At 44.1% G+C, this 19,625-nt stretch overlaps 1 protein-coding gene across 1 annotated transcript in view; it reads right to left on the bottom strand.

Annotated features, from left to right (window-relative positions):
- CHCHD3 (coiled-coil-helix-coiled-coil-helix domain containing 3) overlaps window positions 1-19,625 on the bottom strand; it is a 142,754-nt gene that overhangs the window by 11,230 nt on the left and 111,899 nt on the right. Inside the window, exon 6 of the mRNA XM_018922345.3 lies at window positions 17,404-17,474. Coding sequence (XP_018777890.2) covers window positions 17,404-17,474 — 71 coding nt within the window. The remainder of the gene's footprint in view (window positions 1-17,403; window positions 17,475-19,625) is intronic.

Here is a 19,625-nt window from a genome sequence, read left to right as displayed (position 1 = left end):
AGGAAAAACACAGATCTGAGTGCTGAGCATCTACAAATGCTGGTCCCTAATCAAGCTGTGCCCACACACAGCCCTCACAATCCCTGCGTGGGAAGTGCTGCCAGCAAAAGATCAAGTACTGCAGAGTTGATTCTTGCTTTTATTTACACTCGGGTGCCGAGTGTGACTTCTCCAAAAGGTGTCAAAGAAAGAATTTTCCTAATGAATCTCTGCTGAAATGCTGGAAGAGAACCACAGTGGTTTCTGCTCTGCAATTGAGACTGCAAAATCTACAGAGGAATGCTAAATAAATGACTTGAAGGTTGGAATACAGCTTACTCCACCTTTTGTGCTACTCATAATCAAGTCCAGAGTTCATCTTCTTCCCTGTGTTGTTTTCAATCCTTTCTCCAAAAACTCCTGCACCCCAAAATCCCAGGGAAATGTTTGTCATCCTCTCATTTACTTCATCTCTTACCCAGCCTTATCACAAGCAAATAAAGATCCATTTCAAACATTCTGACCTTTGGAAACTGGGGAAGGTTTGGGAAGGTTTGGGAAGGTTTGGGAAGGTTTGGGAAGGTTTGGGAAGGTTTGGGAAGGGAAGGTTTGGGAAGGGAAGGGAAGGTTTGGGAAGGGAAGGGAAGGTTTGGGAAGGGAAGGTTTGGGAAGGTTTGGGAAGGGAAGGGAAGGGAAGGGAAGGGAAGGGAAGGGAAGGGAAGGGAAGGAAGGGAAGGGAAGGGAAGGGAAGGGAAGGGAAGGGAGGGAAGGGAAGGGATGGGAAGGGAAGGGGAAGGGAAGGGAAGGGAAGGAAGGGAAGGGAAGGGAAGGGAAGGGAAGGGAGGGAAGGGAAGGGAAGGGAGGAAGGGAAGGGAAGGGAAGGGAAGGGAAGGGAAGGGACAGGGAAGGGAAGGGAAGGAAGGGAAGGGAAGGGAAGGGAAGGGAAGGGAAGGGAAGGAAGGGAGGGAAGGGAGGGAAGGGAAGGGAGGGAGGGAAGGGAAGGGAAGGGAAGGGAAGGGGGGAGGGAAGGGAAGGAAGGGAAGGGAAGGGAAGGGAAGGAAGGGAAGGAAGGAAGGGAAGGGAAGGGAAGGGAAGGGAAGGGAAGGGAAGGGAAGGGAAGGGAAGGGAAGGGAAGGGAAGGGAAGGGAAGGGAAGGGAAGGGAAGGGAAGGGAAGGGAGGGGAGGGGAGGGAACTGGATGGGCTTTAAGGTCCCTACTAACCCAAACCATTCCAGGACTGAGCAATTCCACATTTGCACATGCAAAGTTTTGCACATTCTTAAAGCCTTTCTTGGGCAAGGACTGAAGAGGAAGGCAACAGGATGAGGATCAGGAAAAAATTTCCTGGATGTGAATCCTAATTTGATGGATGCCAAGGCCAACCTTCAGGCCCTCAGGACACCCCATGAGGACCAAATCTCTTCAGCCCAGAGAAGGACAACTGCAGGGGCTGGATCTCAATTATCAATGAATTACAGGATGAAATCATCAATGGATTACAGGACAGAGGCAGCCAGACAGGTTTCCCAGCAGTGGTTTACAATGCAAAAAAAAATCCAAACCTTTCCCAAAGAACAGCTATTGGAAATCTGGGACTCAATAATCCAAACCTTTCCCAAAGAACAGCTATTGGAAATCTGGGACTCAATAATCCAAACCTTTCCCAAAGAACAGCTAAAGGAAAGCTGGGACTCAATAATCCAAACCTTTCCCAAAGAACAGCTATTGGAAAGCTGGGACTCAATAATCCAAACCTTTCCCAAAGAACAGCTATTGGAAAGCTGGGACTCAATAATCCAAACCTTTCCTGAAGAACAGCTAATGGAATGCTGGGACTCAATAATCCAAACCTTTCCTGAGGAACAGCTAAAGGAATGCTGGGACTCAATAATCCAAACCTTTCCCAAAGAACAGCTAATGGAAAGCTGGGACTCAATAATCCAAACCTTTCCTGAGGAACAGCTAATGGAAAGCTGGGACTCAATAATCCAAACCTTTCCTGAGGAACAGCTAAAGGAAAGCTGGGGCTCACTGTCAGGGCATACTGGGGTTATCAAAAGCACATTTAGGTTCAAAAAGAATCCTACAGGAAGGTGTGAGGAGCCCAGCAGGAGATTACAAGCAGGATGTGCCTCAGGAAAGCCCCACACCACCACTTGTTTGAAGGCAAAATGGCATCACTGAGCACTTCCCTCATTCTTACAGCATTCCCTAAAAACCCACTCCCAGCTCAGGAGACTCAGATCTGACCTGCTGTGGCTGCCGAAATTCCAGATATCTCAAGAAGCAAGTTTGAATGAAGACAGGATTCCCATCCACCCTGACAGACCAAATGAGTTTGAATACTCTGATTTAAACTGATATGAACCGATTTGCATGATCCCACAATTTGTTTATAAAATTCCCCTCCCTTCCAAAAATAGGAGAAAAACCCTCTCCAAACCCCAAGCACAGCACCATTAATGCACAAATGCACCTCTCCCACAGCTGGTTCTGCAGCTGCAAAGGGAGCAGTGTGTTGGAATTACCCAATTTAGGATGCACTTTTCTTTTTAGCTTAAGGGACATTTTTTAGTGAATAGCAGGATGCTAAAATAAACAATCACATGCATGGCAATGATACAAATTCCTTCTAACAGGGGCATGGATGCTGCTACAAAGTAGGAAAGAGAATTTAGCAACTGCAGGCTTTAATTAGAAGGAACTTGAGGAGGAGCAGTTTTAATTCTGAGGAATATTTTGTAGTACCTAAATGTTATATATAGAAATATACAGAGAAATCTTCTTGGCCTTGCACAGATCAAACCCAGCTCCTGATTCTGAGCAGTTCAGAGCCAAAGAACGATCCCAGATGTTGCCAAGCCTGTCCCACCACTGCTGAGGACAAAATCCAAACTCTTCCCAACTCCAGAGTCCCATCAGCTCAAATTTCATGATCAGCAATCCAACATTTGCATCCAAACCCCATCATGTCAGCCCAGATCACAGCCTATTTTTAGAGCCTGCATGTGGTATCACTTGAGCTCAGCCTTACTCACCCCAAAGAGAATTATTTAATGAAGACTGGCAAGGTTCCACTTGGCTGCTCAGGAGAACACAAGTCAAGGATCATCACTGCAAACACGACCATGTGCTAGAAGTCCTTACCATTTACTCCTAATAAGGAATTTGGAGGGGGTTTCTGAAGGTTTAGGGGAGCAAAGGAATCAAAGCTCTCCTCAGCTCCAGCTCCAGCTCATGGAAAGGCAGATCCAGGCTCTGGGAGACTGAACTGATGCTTTGCTGATATTTCTCACAAAAGTGCCTGATGTCAGCTGCAGGATTACTTGGATATAATAAACCTTGATATTTCTGATTTTTAAAGGAAAAAATAATTCTGCAACAGTTTGAAACCTGCTTGTCTATGAAAGTGGCAAAAAAGACAGAGTTTCACCCACCTGAATTATCTATTTTAGTGTTATCCCAGTCCCTGCATTAAATTTTCCACAGTAACTTTACATCACTGTGTGTGCAAAGCACACAGACACACAAAAAAACCCCAGACAGATCCAAATGAGCAGCATAAACCAAATGCAGGACAGCAAAGCACATTGTGGATTTATTACTGCCACTTATTTCCTAAGAGCTGCACCTCACTGCAGGCTTTGTAAAGGCCTGACATCACACCATCATCCCCAAACAAACCCTGGTGATAAAATCTTCACTGAGCCTCACACTAAAAAAAAAAAAAAAAAACCAGCCAAAACCAAGCAGTTTTACCTTTCTAAAGGTGCTAAATAATGTTTTCTAACAAGCAGGCACTTTTTTCCTCTCTAGCAAAGGTCAACTACAGCACTCAACACAAAGCACCACAAGACACTCACTCGTGGCACATTATTATCCAAATATTACTCTCCAGAGCAATATATATTTAACTATTCTCTTCAGCTATAAAAGGCCCCAAACCTCTGTTAAGTGACCACAAAAATCAAAGATATTATGGGCAGAAGCAGCATCCAGAAAAAGCAATCACCAGTTAAACACTTCAAGGCTGGCCGCTGGCGTGGGTGGCGATTACTCGAGGGAACTGAAGGTGGCAATCTTAAGAGAAAGCAAAATAAATGCCAATTTTTCATTTGGCCATGAAGTTATTTAAGAAAACAGGCCTGGATTCACCCCACAAAGGCCACGTGTGGTTCTACAAATCTTGGGCTGGGATGAGGCCCAGCCACTCTTTTAAAAAAGGGAATCAGCCGGGCTGTGACAACAAATTCATCAATCAAATGAGTCAACAATCAAATGTCATCAACCCCAACAAAGAGCAAAATCCCACTGAGAGGGTGCTGAGAACCACTGGCCACTGCACCTTGCTCTAAATATATCTCAGCCTTAGGAGAGCTGGATGATTTTTTCTTTTTTTTAAAAAATCTTGTTGTGTTTCTCTACACAACGATGTTATTGATGCATTGTGGATGTTTTGGAGTTTTACTTTTGATTAATGAACTTTGGATTAGTTTGTGGTAGATGGTGGGGTTGTGGTTTTGGGTTTGGGGTAGTTGGTTTAGGTGTACTGTTTGTTTTTTTAGGTGAAAGTGAAGTGAGGTTTGTATTTTGCTGTTAAAGGGATAGAGAAAAATGTATTGGTAATGTTAATAGGGGTGTGTAATTGCTGTTCTGGATTCCAGTTTGTACTGGAGTTTTAACATGTTTGGTATAGTAGTGTTTAATGGTGAAGTTATTTTATTAAAATATGATAGTTCATCATTAACCTTCATTTTTAATAATAATTAAAAATACATTTATTTTTAATAATAAAAATGAAATAGTACTGTTTGGTATAGTAGTGTTTAATGGTGGAGTTATTTTCTTTAAGGCATGATAGTTTATAGTTAATATTTTTTAAAATTATAATAATGGTAATAATAAAATAATTTTAATAATAAAAATAATAAATGTAATTTTAATAATAAATAATAAAATAATATTATTTTTAATAAAATTATACAATCTGTTACAGAAACATTAAAACAAAATGCCCTCAACATCCTTTGTGGCACCCCTGAAAGGAAAATGTTCCCCATACCAGGACCAGGTCAGGAATTAGAGCTGGAGGGGTGATCTGTAAACGACCACACCCACTTTTTTTTTTTTTTTTTCATTATTCTCATTATTTAAATTATTTTTCAAGTAATTTTTCACCACCTGTTAGTGGGTGTTTCCCTCAGGCTGTTGTAAGACATGAGAACAAAGATGTTCCCAGGGCTGGAGACCCTGCCCAGAGCTGGGGGTGCTCACCTGGAGAGGAGAAGGCTCCAGGGAGAGCTTCCAGCACATTCCAGGGCCTGCAGGGGCTCCAGGAGAGCTGCAGAGGGACTGGGGACAAGGCCTGCAGGGACAGGAGCCAGGGAATGGCTCCCAGTGCCAGAGGGCAGGCATGGATGGGATCTGGGCAATGAGGAATTCCTGCCTGGGCTGGAACTGCCAGAGCATTCACAGAACCCCTGGGTTGGGAGAGACCTTCAATGTCACAGAGTCCAGGCCAGCCCCAAGGGCTCAGCCAGAGCCTGGCACCCAGTGCCACATCCAGGCTGGTCAAACACCCCCAGGGATGGGCACTGCACCCCCTCCCCGGGCAGCCATGGCAGAACTTTCTCCCCCTTGCTGGAAAAGCTTTTTCCTGCTCTCCAGCCTGGATTTGCCCTGGCCCAGCTCGGGGCTGTGAGCTCTGGCTGTGTCAGTGCTGCTGGAGACAGAGCCCAGCCCAGCTGGGCACAGGCACCTTTCAGGAGTGCAGGGAGGGCTGGGGGCAGCCCTGAGTCTCCTTTGCTGCAGGCTGAGCACCCCCAGCTCCCCCAGGGGCTCCTCGCAGGGTTTGTGCTCCCAGCCCCTCACAGCAGCTGGGGCTGCCCCTGCATCCCTGGAATGTCCAAGGCCAGGTTGGACACTGGGGCTGGAGCAGCCTGGGACACTGGGAGGTGTCCCTGGAATGTCTCTTCCAACCCAAAGCATTCCCTGGATCTGTGAGGGCACCAGGGGAACAGTCTGAGGTAGAGATGGAAACCTCAGTGCCAGCTCACAAAACCTTTCAAAGGTCTCTCCTCACCCCCTCCCTGTGCTGTCACCATTAAATTAGACACTGGCTTATTCAACAGAACTTCACTCAGCTCCAAGAAAGTCATCCCTGTGTTTTATAACCTCAGCACCATTTCCAAGCTCCCATTTCTCTTTGCAAGGTCTTCAGGTGGTTTGGTACAGAAATGCTTTTAAGTAAAAGCTGCTCAAGTTTGACAAACTTTAGATTAACCACTCACATTTCTCCCAGTCAGGTCGTGCCCCTTGATTTCAACTGGTTCTCACTAAAGTTTTCTGCTAATTGCTGCTGAGTGAAGAATTCATCCTGCTGCTCCTGAGGCTCATCTTGTCACAAAGGATGGTTTGAGAGAAGGAAAACACTTCTGAAATCTGGTGATCTTTGCCATCACGTTGGGATTTTTGGATTTGTTTTGAAGGGGCTTAGAATGCAACAGTCTGAAATAATCCTCACAGAGCAGTCATAATTTAGGGGAAAATGAATCCCTGATGGGAATTGTAAGAGAAACAGCATTTTTTACCACAGACCTTTCCTCCTCCTCCTCCTCCTGGCATCATTTGTGCAAGCAGGTATAATTTCAGTGACCTCTTTCATTCCATACAAACAATAAAAGCCTCTTTGGGGGTGCTGCCACTAGAAACCAGCAGGATTTTCTCACCTTCATCCCACTCAATGGGAAAGGTGAGTCCACTTAAAAGCTGTGGAGGGAATAAGTGCAAAACCCCCCCTAAAAGGTACAGGGAGTTCAGAGAGACAATAATGAACATAATTACAGTTAGTTATTGTTTGCTCTACTCACAACCCTACTTTATAATGCTCCTGCCAGCAGAGCTGCTTTATGGGATGTCTTTTTCATGCAGCAAACCTTTCCATAAATCAAAGCCTCAAAGCAATACCAGGCAGTTTCTCCTGCAGCCTGTTTGAAAATAAAAGTTAACACCAAGCCCTGGCTGTTATCAATCTTCATAAATGTGTCCATGATACAGCAAATCTGTTCCATATTACCCCAGCTCTGCTCCTAATGCATGCACAGGAGCAAACCCAGGGGCTTAATGGAGCTCCTAAATGCCTTGCAAGTGGGAGCCACGCTAAGTGGCAAGGGAAGTTTGAAAGGAATAACTGCTTTGCTCATTTCTGTCCATGCAGGATGGAATTATTCCCTTTCCAGCTTGAAAAATGTGCATTGTGCTACAACAAACAAAACAGAGACCCCAGGAAAACGTGGGTCGTGTTCAGGGAACTGCAGTTAGAGGGGGAAATGATCAGGGTTTCTTTTAGCTCAGATCTGTGGGACTGAGGGGTTTTATATTCAGGCACTGAACTGAAAATCTGACAGAAGTGATAAACTTATTGCAGTGGCACCCACACCCTCAGAAGGAGGAGAAGGAGGAGCTGATCCGTGTCAATTTGTATTTTCCAGGGCCTGCAGGGGCTCCAGGAGAGCTGCAGAGGGACTGGGGACAAGGGATGGAGGGACAGGAGCCAGGGAATGGCTCCCAGTGCCAGAGGGCAGGCATGGATGGGATCTGGGCAATGAGGAATTCCTGCCTGGGCTGGAGCAGCCTGGGACACTGGGAGGTGGCCCTGCCATGGCAGGGGTGGCACTGGATGGGCTTTAAGGACCCTTCCAACCCAACCCATTCTGTGATCCTGTGATTTAACCATTTGAAAGAAACCTAAATTCTCATTTACAAACCTTATTTGCAGAGTCTGACAGCCCCTTTGCAACCACCCCCATGATTTGAGATTATTTCCCCAAATATTTACTGCCCACTCTGCCTTTAAACTGTGATTTCCCTCAGGTGCAGTCCTAGCAGAATGGCTCTGGTGTATTTTTGTCCCCGATTTTCCAACACTACTAAAAAGGAGATGAAAATAAAAGAGGGGAACCACATGTCAAGTGGTAACAGAGATAACTGGTAATTCATTCTTCACCCTGCACCCAGAAAAGGTGAATTCTCCTTAAAAAAATCCCACCAGCAGCTCTGGGAAACATTCCCCCTTCCCCAAAGGCAGGAGCTGGAGGCTCCCAAGTGAGATTTGTAGGATTTGATCCTACAGATGGCTTGGCCTTATTAAAAACATCCTTAGAAAAGGTATTTGTAAATCCCAGCCACAAAAGATTAGGAAATACAGAACAAATTAATCCTAAAAAGGAGCTGCTGTGGGCTTGAACCTCCCAGCTTTAATGCTGGAATTGGGAAATCTGGGACTGGTGTTCAGAGGAAATCCCAACCAAGGACAAGGCATTCAATCAAGAGGCTTTATTCCTTGTTTGGAATCCACCTGGGGAGGAGGAGGCAGCCAGATGTGCCCTGGAATGGCAAACACACCAGGAGGAGCTGCTCATTCCTCAGGGGCAGCTCCCAAACCTGCAGCCAGAGCAGGGATGGTCCCAACGAGGGCATCCAGGAATTCTCCCAGCCATGGGCTGACTCCCAGCACCAATATTTATAAATAAATAATCCATTTATACATCCCCAAAGGAGAATCAGAACCAATCCCACTGGAGGCCACCGAGGTGTGAGGGCAGAGTTTTATTTGCTTCTTTCACAGGGATGTCTTTCAAATGAGTTTGGGTTTCTCTGTAAGCAGAAAAAGCTTGGAAATGGAGATGCAGAAAATGCAGAAAATGCAGAAAATGCAGAAAATGCAGAAAATGGAGAAAATGCAGAAAAGCAGCAGTGGCTGAACACATTTTTCTTTCCATCACATCCACCCTGAATAGGAAAAGGATCTTCTGAACATGGAAAGGACCTGAAGACCATAAAATCACAGAGTGGTTCAGCTTGGAAAAGACCACAAAGATCATCAAGTTCATCCAGTTCCAACTCCCCTTCCACAGGCAAATTTTCCCTCAGAGTTATCCCACAATCTCCTACTCAGTGTTCTCACTCCATCCTACACAGTTAATTTAAAATAATTCTATTAATTCATAGAAAATTTTTTAAATAATCCTACTCCTGACTTGGTGCTTTACAAACATTAATTTTAAGACTGCTTTCTTAATTTTAAGATTGCTTTCTCCATTTTGCTTTCTTAATTTTAAGATTGCTTTCTCACAGAGTTATCCCACAATATCCTACTCAGTTATCCCACTCTATCCTACACAGTTAATTTAAAATAATTCTATTAATTCATAGAAAATTTTTTAAAAAATCCTACTCCTGACTTGGTGCTTTACAAACATTAATTTTTAGATTGCTTTCTCCATTTTAAGATTGCTTTTTTAATTTTAAGATTGTTTTCTCTCACAGTTATCCCACTCCATCCTACTCAGTTATCTCCCCACAAAAATATCCTACAATAATTATCCTGTTCTACATGCCCCCCCTCCCCAAAAAATATTTTATTTTACATATTAACTCATAGAAAACTTAATAAAAAATCCTACTCCTGACTTGGTGCTTTATAGACATTAATTTTAAGATTGCTTTTTCCATTACAGAGAGTAAAGAATCTCACAGTGGGAAAAGCTGGGATAGCCTGAGGGGAGATTTAATGAATGTATCCATGATTTCTAGAAAGGGGGAAAAAAAAGATTATGCCAAAGATGGAAAGAACTGACTTGCCCTCTTTATTAATGTGCTAAATTTTGAATAATGGATTTTAAAAGTTAATGTAACTCTCAAAAAACACTGTCAGAGCTTCAATGCTGCCTCCTGACCAAACAAGCACGTTTAAATTTCCCATCAGAGCTCAGAGACATCAAGGAAATCACATCCCCATGCCCAGATTGCCAGTGAAAGACAAACACAGCTATTGCACAGGCTCCCCTTTGTTCTGAAGGGATCTGCATCCAGCTCCAATGCACAGCTCATGTTTTATCCAGCCCTTGCTCCTCATGGACTGCACTGATCAGAGGAACCAAGTTAAACACCTGAGTGGCTGCAGGGAAACCCAAAGGGACAATCACAGGGAAACACAGCACAGAGGGAATTCTGGGATTCCAAAGGATCACTGGAGAAGGGCCAAAGGATTCTCTGATTTCTTTAGAGGAGCAAGGAGACAGGGGAGCTGCTGCCCACCAAAATCCTCTCTTTAAACTGGAACTGGTGATTTTTAACAGTCCCTGGGTCAAAGCAAAATCTCAAAGAAGCAGAAAGTCCAAGAGAATTCTTGAGTGAGCTCTGCTCCTGTAGCCCTCAGCCCACCAAAATCCACTCTTTAAACTGGAACTGGGTGATTATTAAGGTCCCTGGGTCAAAGCACAACCTCTTGTGCAAAGCAGAACAAAGTCCAAGAGAATTCTTGAGTGAGCTCTGCTCCTGTAGCCCTCAGCCCACCAAAATCCACTCTTTGGAACTGGGTGATTTTAAGGGTCCCTGGGTCAAAACACAACCTCTTGTACAAAGCAGAACAAAGTCCAAGAGAATTCTTGAGTGAGCTCTGCTCTTGTAGTCTTCAGCCCACCAAAATCCACTCTTTAAACTGGAACTGGGTGATTTTAAGGGTCTCTGGGTCAAAGCACAAGCTCTTGTACAAAGCAGAAAGTCCAAGAGAATTCTTGAGTGAGCTCTGCTCCTGTGGAGCCCTCAGCTCTGCTCCTGTAGCCCCCAGCCCACCAACACCCTCTTTGAACTGGAACTGGTGATTTTTAAGGTCCCTGGGTCAAAGCAAAATCTCAAAGAAGCAGAAAGTCCAAGAGAATTCTTGAGTGAGCTCTGCTCCTGTAGCCCTCAGCCCACCAAAATCCACTCTTTAAACTGGAACTGGGTGATTTTAAGGTCCCTGGGTCAAAGCACAACCTCTTGTGCAAAGCAGAACAAAGTCCAAGAGAATTCTTGAGTGAGCTCTGCTCCTGCAGCCCTCAGGTGAATCCAAGCCCTGACTGAAAGAACTGAGCAAAGAAAAGAGTTTATTCCAAAGGAACAGGGTTTGGGATGTGCAGATAAACAAGAGGCTGAAAGATTTATTGAAGTCTCTTCCCCAGTGTCTCTTCCCAGCTGCTCTGTGCACTCAGAATCTGGGCTGGTTTCAAGCTAACAGGGGTGACAGCATCACTTCCATGCTGGAAAACTGCACCTGCACCTGGCTTGGGGAGTGAAATGGGTTTGAGATCACACACCTCTGCTTGAAGCACTTCCAAACCTCTCCTGGTGGCAGCACAGCTGTGTGTGAGGAGGTGCAAGAGCAGAAAAAGGAATGAGACCTTTGGGGACCTCTGTGGCTAAGAAAGGCTGAGCTGAGCCATGGGACTGAATTCTTTAATTCCCAGCATCCCTTACAGACAGCTCCCACCTCTCTTGTTGGAAGGCAAACCTCCCTGAGCTCCTCAGAGAGAGAGATGAATGCAGGGGTTGAACTAAAGCCTTTAGAGAAATTAAGAGATATTAAGCCACACAGATATGAAGTAGAAGCGTAGGTTTAAGTTTTAAGTGTAAGTCATAGTTTTAAGTTAGTAGAAACTGTGAGCTAGTAAAGGCCCTAAAGCCTAGTTTAAAGTTCAGTAACTTGGCTCCAAACATAACAAAATCATAGCAGAATTTTGCTTGCACCTCTAGAACAGACAGAACTGTATGTGTAAATAGATAAAACTATTCATGTGGCTAGATAAACTTATACATGCAAATTTTAAGTAAGAAAACAGAATATTTGCATAAATAGATAATATTATAAGTGTAGTTTTTTAGGTAAGAACAGACACTACTTTTGTACTACTTTCCCACATTAGAACCAAGTTCAGGTTGGTTCAGAAAGAATGTTTTAGAAAATTGTGTTTTTTTCTGACTGGATGTTTTATGAATAAAATGGGGGGCAAGAAACAACAACCACAACGAGAAGAAGAGAAGGAAGGAAGAACAACAAAAAGAAAAAAGAAGAAAAAAGGGCTGTGGTCCCTGCTGCTGCTGCTGGGGATGTTGGACTCTGTGCCAGGGAACAATTGTTGTGCTGCTGCTGGTCCTGCACAGAACCTGGCACTGCATACCAGAGAGCAGCCCTGCAGCCCTGCAGCCCTGCAGCTGCTGCTCCAGCCTGGGACTCCATGCCAGAAAGCTTCAGCAGGGACTGTTGGGAAGGATGAAAGTTTGCCAAGAGAGTTCCACAGATAGGTGTGCTTGGCAGAGAGATCTCTGAATGGAGAACTGGAGAGTGAAACAGAGGTGGGAGCAAGTTTTGATGTAGAAGAACAGTAGATGTGTGAATTGAGGTTTGCTCAGCCAGTCTTGCTGGACAACTAAGAAAGCAAAGGTTGAGTTGAGTTGGAAAGAAGTTTCATGACTTTTATGAGCAAAGGATGAGCTGACCACAAAAAGATGTTTGTACCCAGCAGGAAGAGAGCACAGGCAAACAAGACATGTCCATGTGGCAAGTAGAAAAAAGGTCTAAGAATTTTCCACTGCAAGAAAAAACTGAAAAACAACTTCAAGCTTAAACTGTGCCATGCAAACTGATGTGATTGGATGGCATTGACCCTAAAATGGTAATGACAGGAGTTAGACAGGCTATAGGTAAGAGTTAAGGTATAGATTGGTTCTGCTGTATGAAGGTGCTCAGCAAAGAAAAGTATAAAATTCAATGTAACCAAACCCAGAGGGTCTCCAGGCCTGCCTGCAGCTGGAGCTGAGAGCTGTGGGCACAGCTCTGACACCCACGGCCCTGGGCTGCTGGGACATCTTGGGTACAATAAATGCATTTTGGATACAATAAACTGCATTTTGTGTACAATAAACTGCATTTTGGATGACAATAAACTGCATTTTGGATACAATAAACTGCATTGTGAAGAGCCTCCTGAAGTCCTGCATGTCTCCTCTCAGGCTCTCACTCTGGACTTTAGCACCTGGAACTCTCTGCCTTTCAGACTGATGCATTCATGCAATAACCAACTTTACAGCAACCAACAACTGCTCGTGTCTCTTTGAAGACCCCAGCCCCAGAAACACCTCGACACTCTCAGGAGGAACCTGGGACCATCATCCATGTGACAAAAAAATCAAGGATACCACCAGCAACAGCATCATCAGGGTAAACAACCCTGCAGTGATTGTCTCTGCCAAAGCACCACCTGTTTTTGCTGTATTTGTAAAAGAAAACATTAATTCAGGAGTGCAGAGCTCACTGCCCTTGGCTGAGCAAAAATAGCTGAACCAAAGGCACAAAGCCTGCAGGATTTTTTGTAGCTTCCTATTTTCTGTTATTGACAAAACAGTAAGTGGTATTTCATAAATAACTGGTAATTTGTAGTTTTAACTTTAGGTTTTAAAAGCAGCTGCTTTTAATTCAGGGCCAGGCTGGAGCAATTTGGTCTAAGGAAGGTGGGGGTGGAATGGGATGAGCTTTAAGGTCCCTTCAACCCAAACCATTTTGGGAATCAATGATTTTATGTAAGGTGCAAACTGGAAGTCTGGCTCTGCACAAGGAGAAACAAAGCACAAATTCTTTGCCTGGCTCTCTGCTCCACAGCTTTCAATGTTCCAGAGGTATCTGAGCGCAGCATGATGGTGACTGAAGATATTTGCATTAAGAATCTATCAATATTTCTAATTTACAGGCAGTGCAAGAGCCCTTCCAAAGTCACCATATGTGCCCCAACATCAGAAGGGTAACGAGGACAGAAAATAAAGCCACACTTCCCTGGACTCAATCCAAAGTCATCAATAAAAAGCTGATTTTTTCTCTCTGTCCTGCTTTTTCCCCCTCAGTGTCCAGAGAATTGGCACCACTGCTTTGTGAGACAATTATATCTGAATATCCAAGTGTTGCTGGTATTAATTAACTGCTCCTCCTCAGCTTCACAGCTCACATAGCCAGGAAATATTGGGAATATTTCAAATATTCACAGCTGAGCATCAAACAGAGCTCCATGGGGGAGCTGTCCATGGTAGGGGGTGGAGCTGGATGATCCTTAAGGTCCTTCCCAGCCCAAACCACTCAGTGATTTTCTGATCATAACAATGCCTTACATTTTATTTTCAGCAAACATTAACAACCCCAGCTTTGTGACAGAGAAATCCCAATTAAAGGAAGACAGGATATTGATGATTTGTCATTTATTCCCATCCATTCCATGGGAATTGATGGAGACAGTCATGCCCAAAAGATTCACAATAAAGGAATAAAGCCCCTTTGGAGGGGCTCAGAGATTCTGAGATTAATTGTGGAGGAGCTATTTGCAACTGCACCAACAGAGTTTTTGAAGAAACAGTCTCAAGTAGTTTGACACAAATTTACACCCCACATACACAGTAGAAGTGGGGGAGCCCAGACTTGGGACCTAACTACAGAACTCTACTTTTTCTGTACTTATTCTGTGCTTCAGATTAAACACCCAGCACTTCCAGCTGCGTCCTTTGGATCACATCAATCCTTTGGTCACTGCCCAAGAAAACTTTGGGGAATTCACTCCATTACTGGGGGAAACTGATCAGTCAATCCCCCAGGAGAACTTGGTGTTTCCATCACCCTGGATGGCTGGGAATGAAGTTTTTCCCAAAAAAAAAAAACCCAGCATCAAGGAGCAATTCCATGCTGTGCACAAGACAGCAGAGCAGGAGAGGAATATTTAGGCAGGATATTTAGGGGAAAGCACTGCTGCACAGCTATGAATCCTAAATACACCACCAGAAATCCAAACCCACCCAAGATAAAAACATTTCTTTTATTTGTTTTAGGCTGCCTTTGCCCTCTCTGCTTCTTAAATGAATAATGAAGATGTCACTTGGCTCCAGACACCACGGGGGAATAAAATGTCACCGCTGCAGCTGCCGAATTTCCCACTCCCAGCCCTCCAAATTAAGGGAAAAAACCCACAAAACAAAGGGAGGATTTGATTAGGAAAAGTTCAAATCCTTGCCCAAAGCCCAGCTCTTCCTGTAACGCTGCATTCTTCTCTTCTTCTGCAAACTCCTCATTAGAACAGAGCCATGTTCATAATGGAATAATTGGGGTTATAATGGAACTGTGGGAAGATAATTCCAGCTTCAGGAGGGGCAGCAGGGCCCTGTAATGTTGTTCTAATGTGATTTGGGGACTGCAGGAACTGCCTGAACCTGCTCATTTAGGATTTGATCAATGGGAATTAGGCTGGTAAAGAGATGAAGCATTTGATAATTCCCAATTTGATCAATGTGAATCAGGGCTTTGGTGGAGATAAAACATTCCTCGTGGATATTTGGGATATCAGTTTAATGCAGGCAGCAATGGGAACTGCAGACACACGACTTGCCAGGTCTCTGATCCACACCCATGTGGGATATTTGTGTTTTTCCCCTTTTAATAGGGTTTATTTATCCCTAACGACTGATGAAGCTCCAGTTGATGTAATTTCAGGGATTAAGTGGAGGAAGGAAAATCCAGGAAATATTAAATATATAAAAACCACCGTCCACTTCTTGCTCTGGGAAGTGATGCAGCTTAAAAAGTGGCAGAAATTCAAGTTACAGCACTAAAACTGGGTACCTAATTCTAGACATGCCTAAAATAAAGTCAGACTATTTGCTAGCAACACCACAATTAGATCCATTAATCTTGCACTTGGAACCTGCAATCACAGGCAGCACATGGCTTTATGCATTAACAAAATTTAGCAGCTCAACCTTATTTAATTCTCCTTTTACAGCCAATTAAACAACTCTTTAAACAACACTGGAGCCTCTGTCCTCTCAATCCTCACGTGCAATTAAACTGCACATGAGAAGTGCCAAAAGAGCATCTTCAGGTCTCACTAAATCATTCCTCATTTATCCATCAAGTTCCATAAAAGAGGCAGTGATAAAATAACACCTCCTGCATTGAAACCTTCAATAAAAAGACACGGTGCTTAAAAGGATTTTATGTAAGGAAAAACCTTGAAATTGCAAAGTAATATTGGTATTTCAGGCACTTCATCAAATCTGCCCCAATTTATGTGCATATTTCAGGCACCTTTTTCTTTCCTTTTGTTTTCTAGGAAGGCAGTGGACCAATACTGGATCCACTGATGTAAAAATTCCCAATAATTTGTAGGAAGTTTGGTTTCAAGTGCAAAAGCAGCAGAGTGATTGCAGCAGTGCTATTACAGAGCAGTCAAATGGATGATTTCAGTTGATACCTTTAGTTTCTAGAAAATTAGGACAAATCCAATCCCAACAAATGTTAGGAATGTGATTCCCTGTCCAAATCCTCCTCAGTAAATATTCCTTGATTTCTGCACCCTCTAAAATGGTTTTCTTCAATTTCTTTGATGCTCAGAAGTGGCCCCTGCTCCATCAATCAGCTCCATTAGTGCACAAAAAGGAACCCAAAGAATTGGATTTATTTAGGAAATCCTTGATGTATCAGGAGGAAAAACCCAATCCCAATCCCATCTCTGCCCACTAAACCCACCCAGAGCCCTTCAGCAAAACCTCAAATCCCACCAAAAGCTTCTTTTGGAATAATGCATGTGAAATGAGGCAATCATTTGATTGAGAAAGCTGAAAATATCCCCCTGGAACAGAGAAAGGAGACACCCAGGTGGGAATTTCATCCCAACCTTCCTGGATTTCCAGACATGATGGAAAACCTTCCAAATGATGTTTAAATCAGACCTTGATCGATGGTCATCCTGTCCCTCTTGTTTAAGGGACAGATGAATTTAGTGCTCAATGTACTCTGACCATTAAACACTACAAATTTTTATATATACCCCCCAGAATATTCAACAATTCCTGCTGTTAAGAGATAAAATGAGGTTTTTTTTATACTTTATGATTTCATTTGTATCATGATCAGCAGCTCAGAAAGGATTTTTCTCCTCCTGCTCATCAAAAACCAAACCAAAACACAAACCAGAGGAAAATCCCTCCACAAATCTACAAAAATCGAGGCAGAATAATTCATTTTTCTGCAGCATTTCTTGGTTAGAGGAGAGAATTGAGGTTGTAAAAAGTTCTGTGTCCTCACTGAAATGATAAATGGGCCCTGGAGCCTGAGGGATGAAGCAGCCCAAAGGGAAGGTCCAAGGCCAAGGGTCACTGTCACTTTGATCCATCAATTACCAGATCTTCACTGCACTTTCTTCAGCACTAATAAAAATTATTTAATCTGACCTTCACTGTGGAGGGCAGAGTGAAATTCCTCATTTAAATCCTTCCCATGGAGCCATTGTGATGCAAAGTTGGAATCTCATTTTTGGTGCTCCATCCAATCTATTTTTAGACTATTTCACACTTCTTATCAACTCTAAATTAATAAATGTATACAAAGTGTGCATCCCATTTCTCTGCAGCTGCTGGTTCCTATACATTGGCCTCCAAACTCTCCCAAATTCCCTCCTTTCAGCAGCCAGGGGGACTGATAGGATCTGTGAGGGAGGAAAGGGGAATGATTGTGCATTTTAATGTGCTAAGAACTCATCCAGCTGCCAGGAAAAAACAGGAGGAGGGACTCACTTGAAGCGAGCTGAGACTTCATCAGCAGCTTTTTGGTATTGCTCAGTGGTGACTTTGTAGAACTGGGCACTCTGGAAAAAAAAAAACAGAATAAATACAGATTTCAGTTAATATCATTTACAGCCATGCTAATATCTAGTCAATAAAGCTGATTTTAGATTTAAGCTGTTTCCAAAAAAGTGTCAAAAGCCAACCATAAAATGACAGAGTTTCAGAAATCACTTTGGTTTTGGGGGGATTTTTTAAAATAAGTGTGTCAAAAGGAATGGCTCTTGGGGAAGAAACTGAAGGGACATGGGGCAAGAATGCCACATTTAGCACAAGGTGCTCCTGGAGTCTCTGCAACTTCTTCATTAGAAATGAAACTGCAAAGAGTGATTCCAGCCTTGTCTGCAGTGCCCTGTTTGTGCCCCTCACACACATCTCCCCCTGCCTCACAGGTGCCACTCCAGCCAAGCTTCCAAATCCCACAATAAATCAACAAGGGCTGGAATTTCCCTTCTGCTCTTGGCCTTGAAAACTCCTCTCTGAGAATTGACTGGAATGTTCCAAACTCCCAGGTTGCCTCCATCAGTTGCCAATTTCAATTTTTAAAGCCAGGCAGCTTCAGAAGAGATTTTCATCTCCCCTAAACCCAGGGATGGCTTTGACTCAGCTCTAGAGAATCCTTCATTTCCACAGTTCAGGTGAGAGATGCTCACCAAACCACAGAAGTTTTCCAGGTGTGAAAATGCTGTGCCAGGGGAGCCTCAGCTTTGATATTGGGAAAATTCCTTCCTGGAAAGGCTGCTCAGGATTTGGAACAGCTGCAGGGGTGGAGTCCCCATCCCTGCAGGGATTTAAAGCCCTGTGGAGGTGGCACTTGGGGACACAGCTCAGTGGTGGCCTTGGCAGTGCAGGGAATAGTTGGATTTGATGACCTTAAAGGTTTTTTCCAGCCTGAAGAATTCTGTGGTCCTGCAGGCTGAGATAAATCACTGGGATGTTGTTTTGCTCCATGTCTCAATACCACAGAGGTGGCATTTTTCAGGAGGTTTTTATAGCCTGGGCACAGCTGGACCTCAGCTGTAATAACCAAGGCACCTGGCTGCCCAGCTGGAGGGAGAAAGCAAAGTTTGAGCAGCTCCAAACTTCTCTGAAATCATTTTCCTGGCAGTGCTGTGGCTAACAGGGCATGGAGAGCAAACTGGTTGTGCTGGCACTTGCAGGAACTCTGGTGTAGCTTTGAGTCAGGGGCATCCCAGGGAGTGATGTTAACATGGCAACAAAACCCTGACAACCCCACACTGGGTGATTACATCAAAACCAGCTGAATCCTTCTTTTAACAACCTGGACTTTACCCTGTGCTTTGGAGTTATTGATGCCTCAATATTGATTTGGCAGCTTCCAAATATTTAACTTGTGTCAGGCTGAGGGAGCTGGGATTGCTCACCCTGGAGAGGAAAATGTTCTGGGAGAGCTCAGAGCCCCTGGAGGGGCTCCAGGAGAGCTGCAGAGGGACTGGGGACAAGGCCTGCAGGGACAGGAGCCAGGGAATGGCTCCCAGTGCCAGAGGGCAGGCATGGATGGGATCTGGGCAATGAGGAATTCCTGCCTGGGCTGGAACTGCCAGAGCAGCTGGGGCTGCCCCTGCATCCCTGCAGTGTCCCAGGCCAGGGTTTGGAGCCTCCTGGGACACTGGGAGGTGTCCCTGCCATGGCAGGGGTGGCACTGGATGGGATTTAAGGTCCCTTCCAACCCAAACCACTCCATGATTCCATAGCACACATGGATGCCACAATGGGAAGCACCATTCCAATGTTAATTTTGGGTAAAATAAAGCAGTTTAGTTTCAGACATTGATGTATGGAAAAGCAATATGATGAAAACATTTTTAGGGGAGGAAAAAAATGGAAAAGGCTCTAAGTGGAGAGATCACTCTTCCATAAAAGTCACAGATGACACAGGTCTGTGGTCACTGGGTGAGTAAACATGTCCTGAGGAATATTTATCATTTTATGAGCAGTGCAGGTCTCACTCCTGCAAAAACACTTCCTGAAATTCCAAACAAGGTAACACCAACTAAGAAATATTGCAAAGAAAAACATTTTTCCTTCCCACTCTAAGGTTTCATCTTCCAAACCTCTTCCCTGCAAATGATAATCTTGAAATGCACCGAAATCAGTGAATAAAATGGAGCTCCAGGCAGGGGTAGAATCGTAGTGCAGGGCTCATATTTTCC

The sequence above is a fragment of the Serinus canaria genome, chromosome 1A (assembly GCF_022539315.1).
Source record: "Serinus canaria isolate serCan28SL12 chromosome 1A, serCan2020, whole genome shotgun sequence".
NCBI lineage: Eukaryota > Metazoa > Chordata > Aves > Passeriformes > Fringillidae > Serinus > Serinus canaria.
The sequence above is the reverse complement of the archived record's forward strand: the minus strand, read 5'-3'. Positions and strand labels throughout refer to the sequence as shown.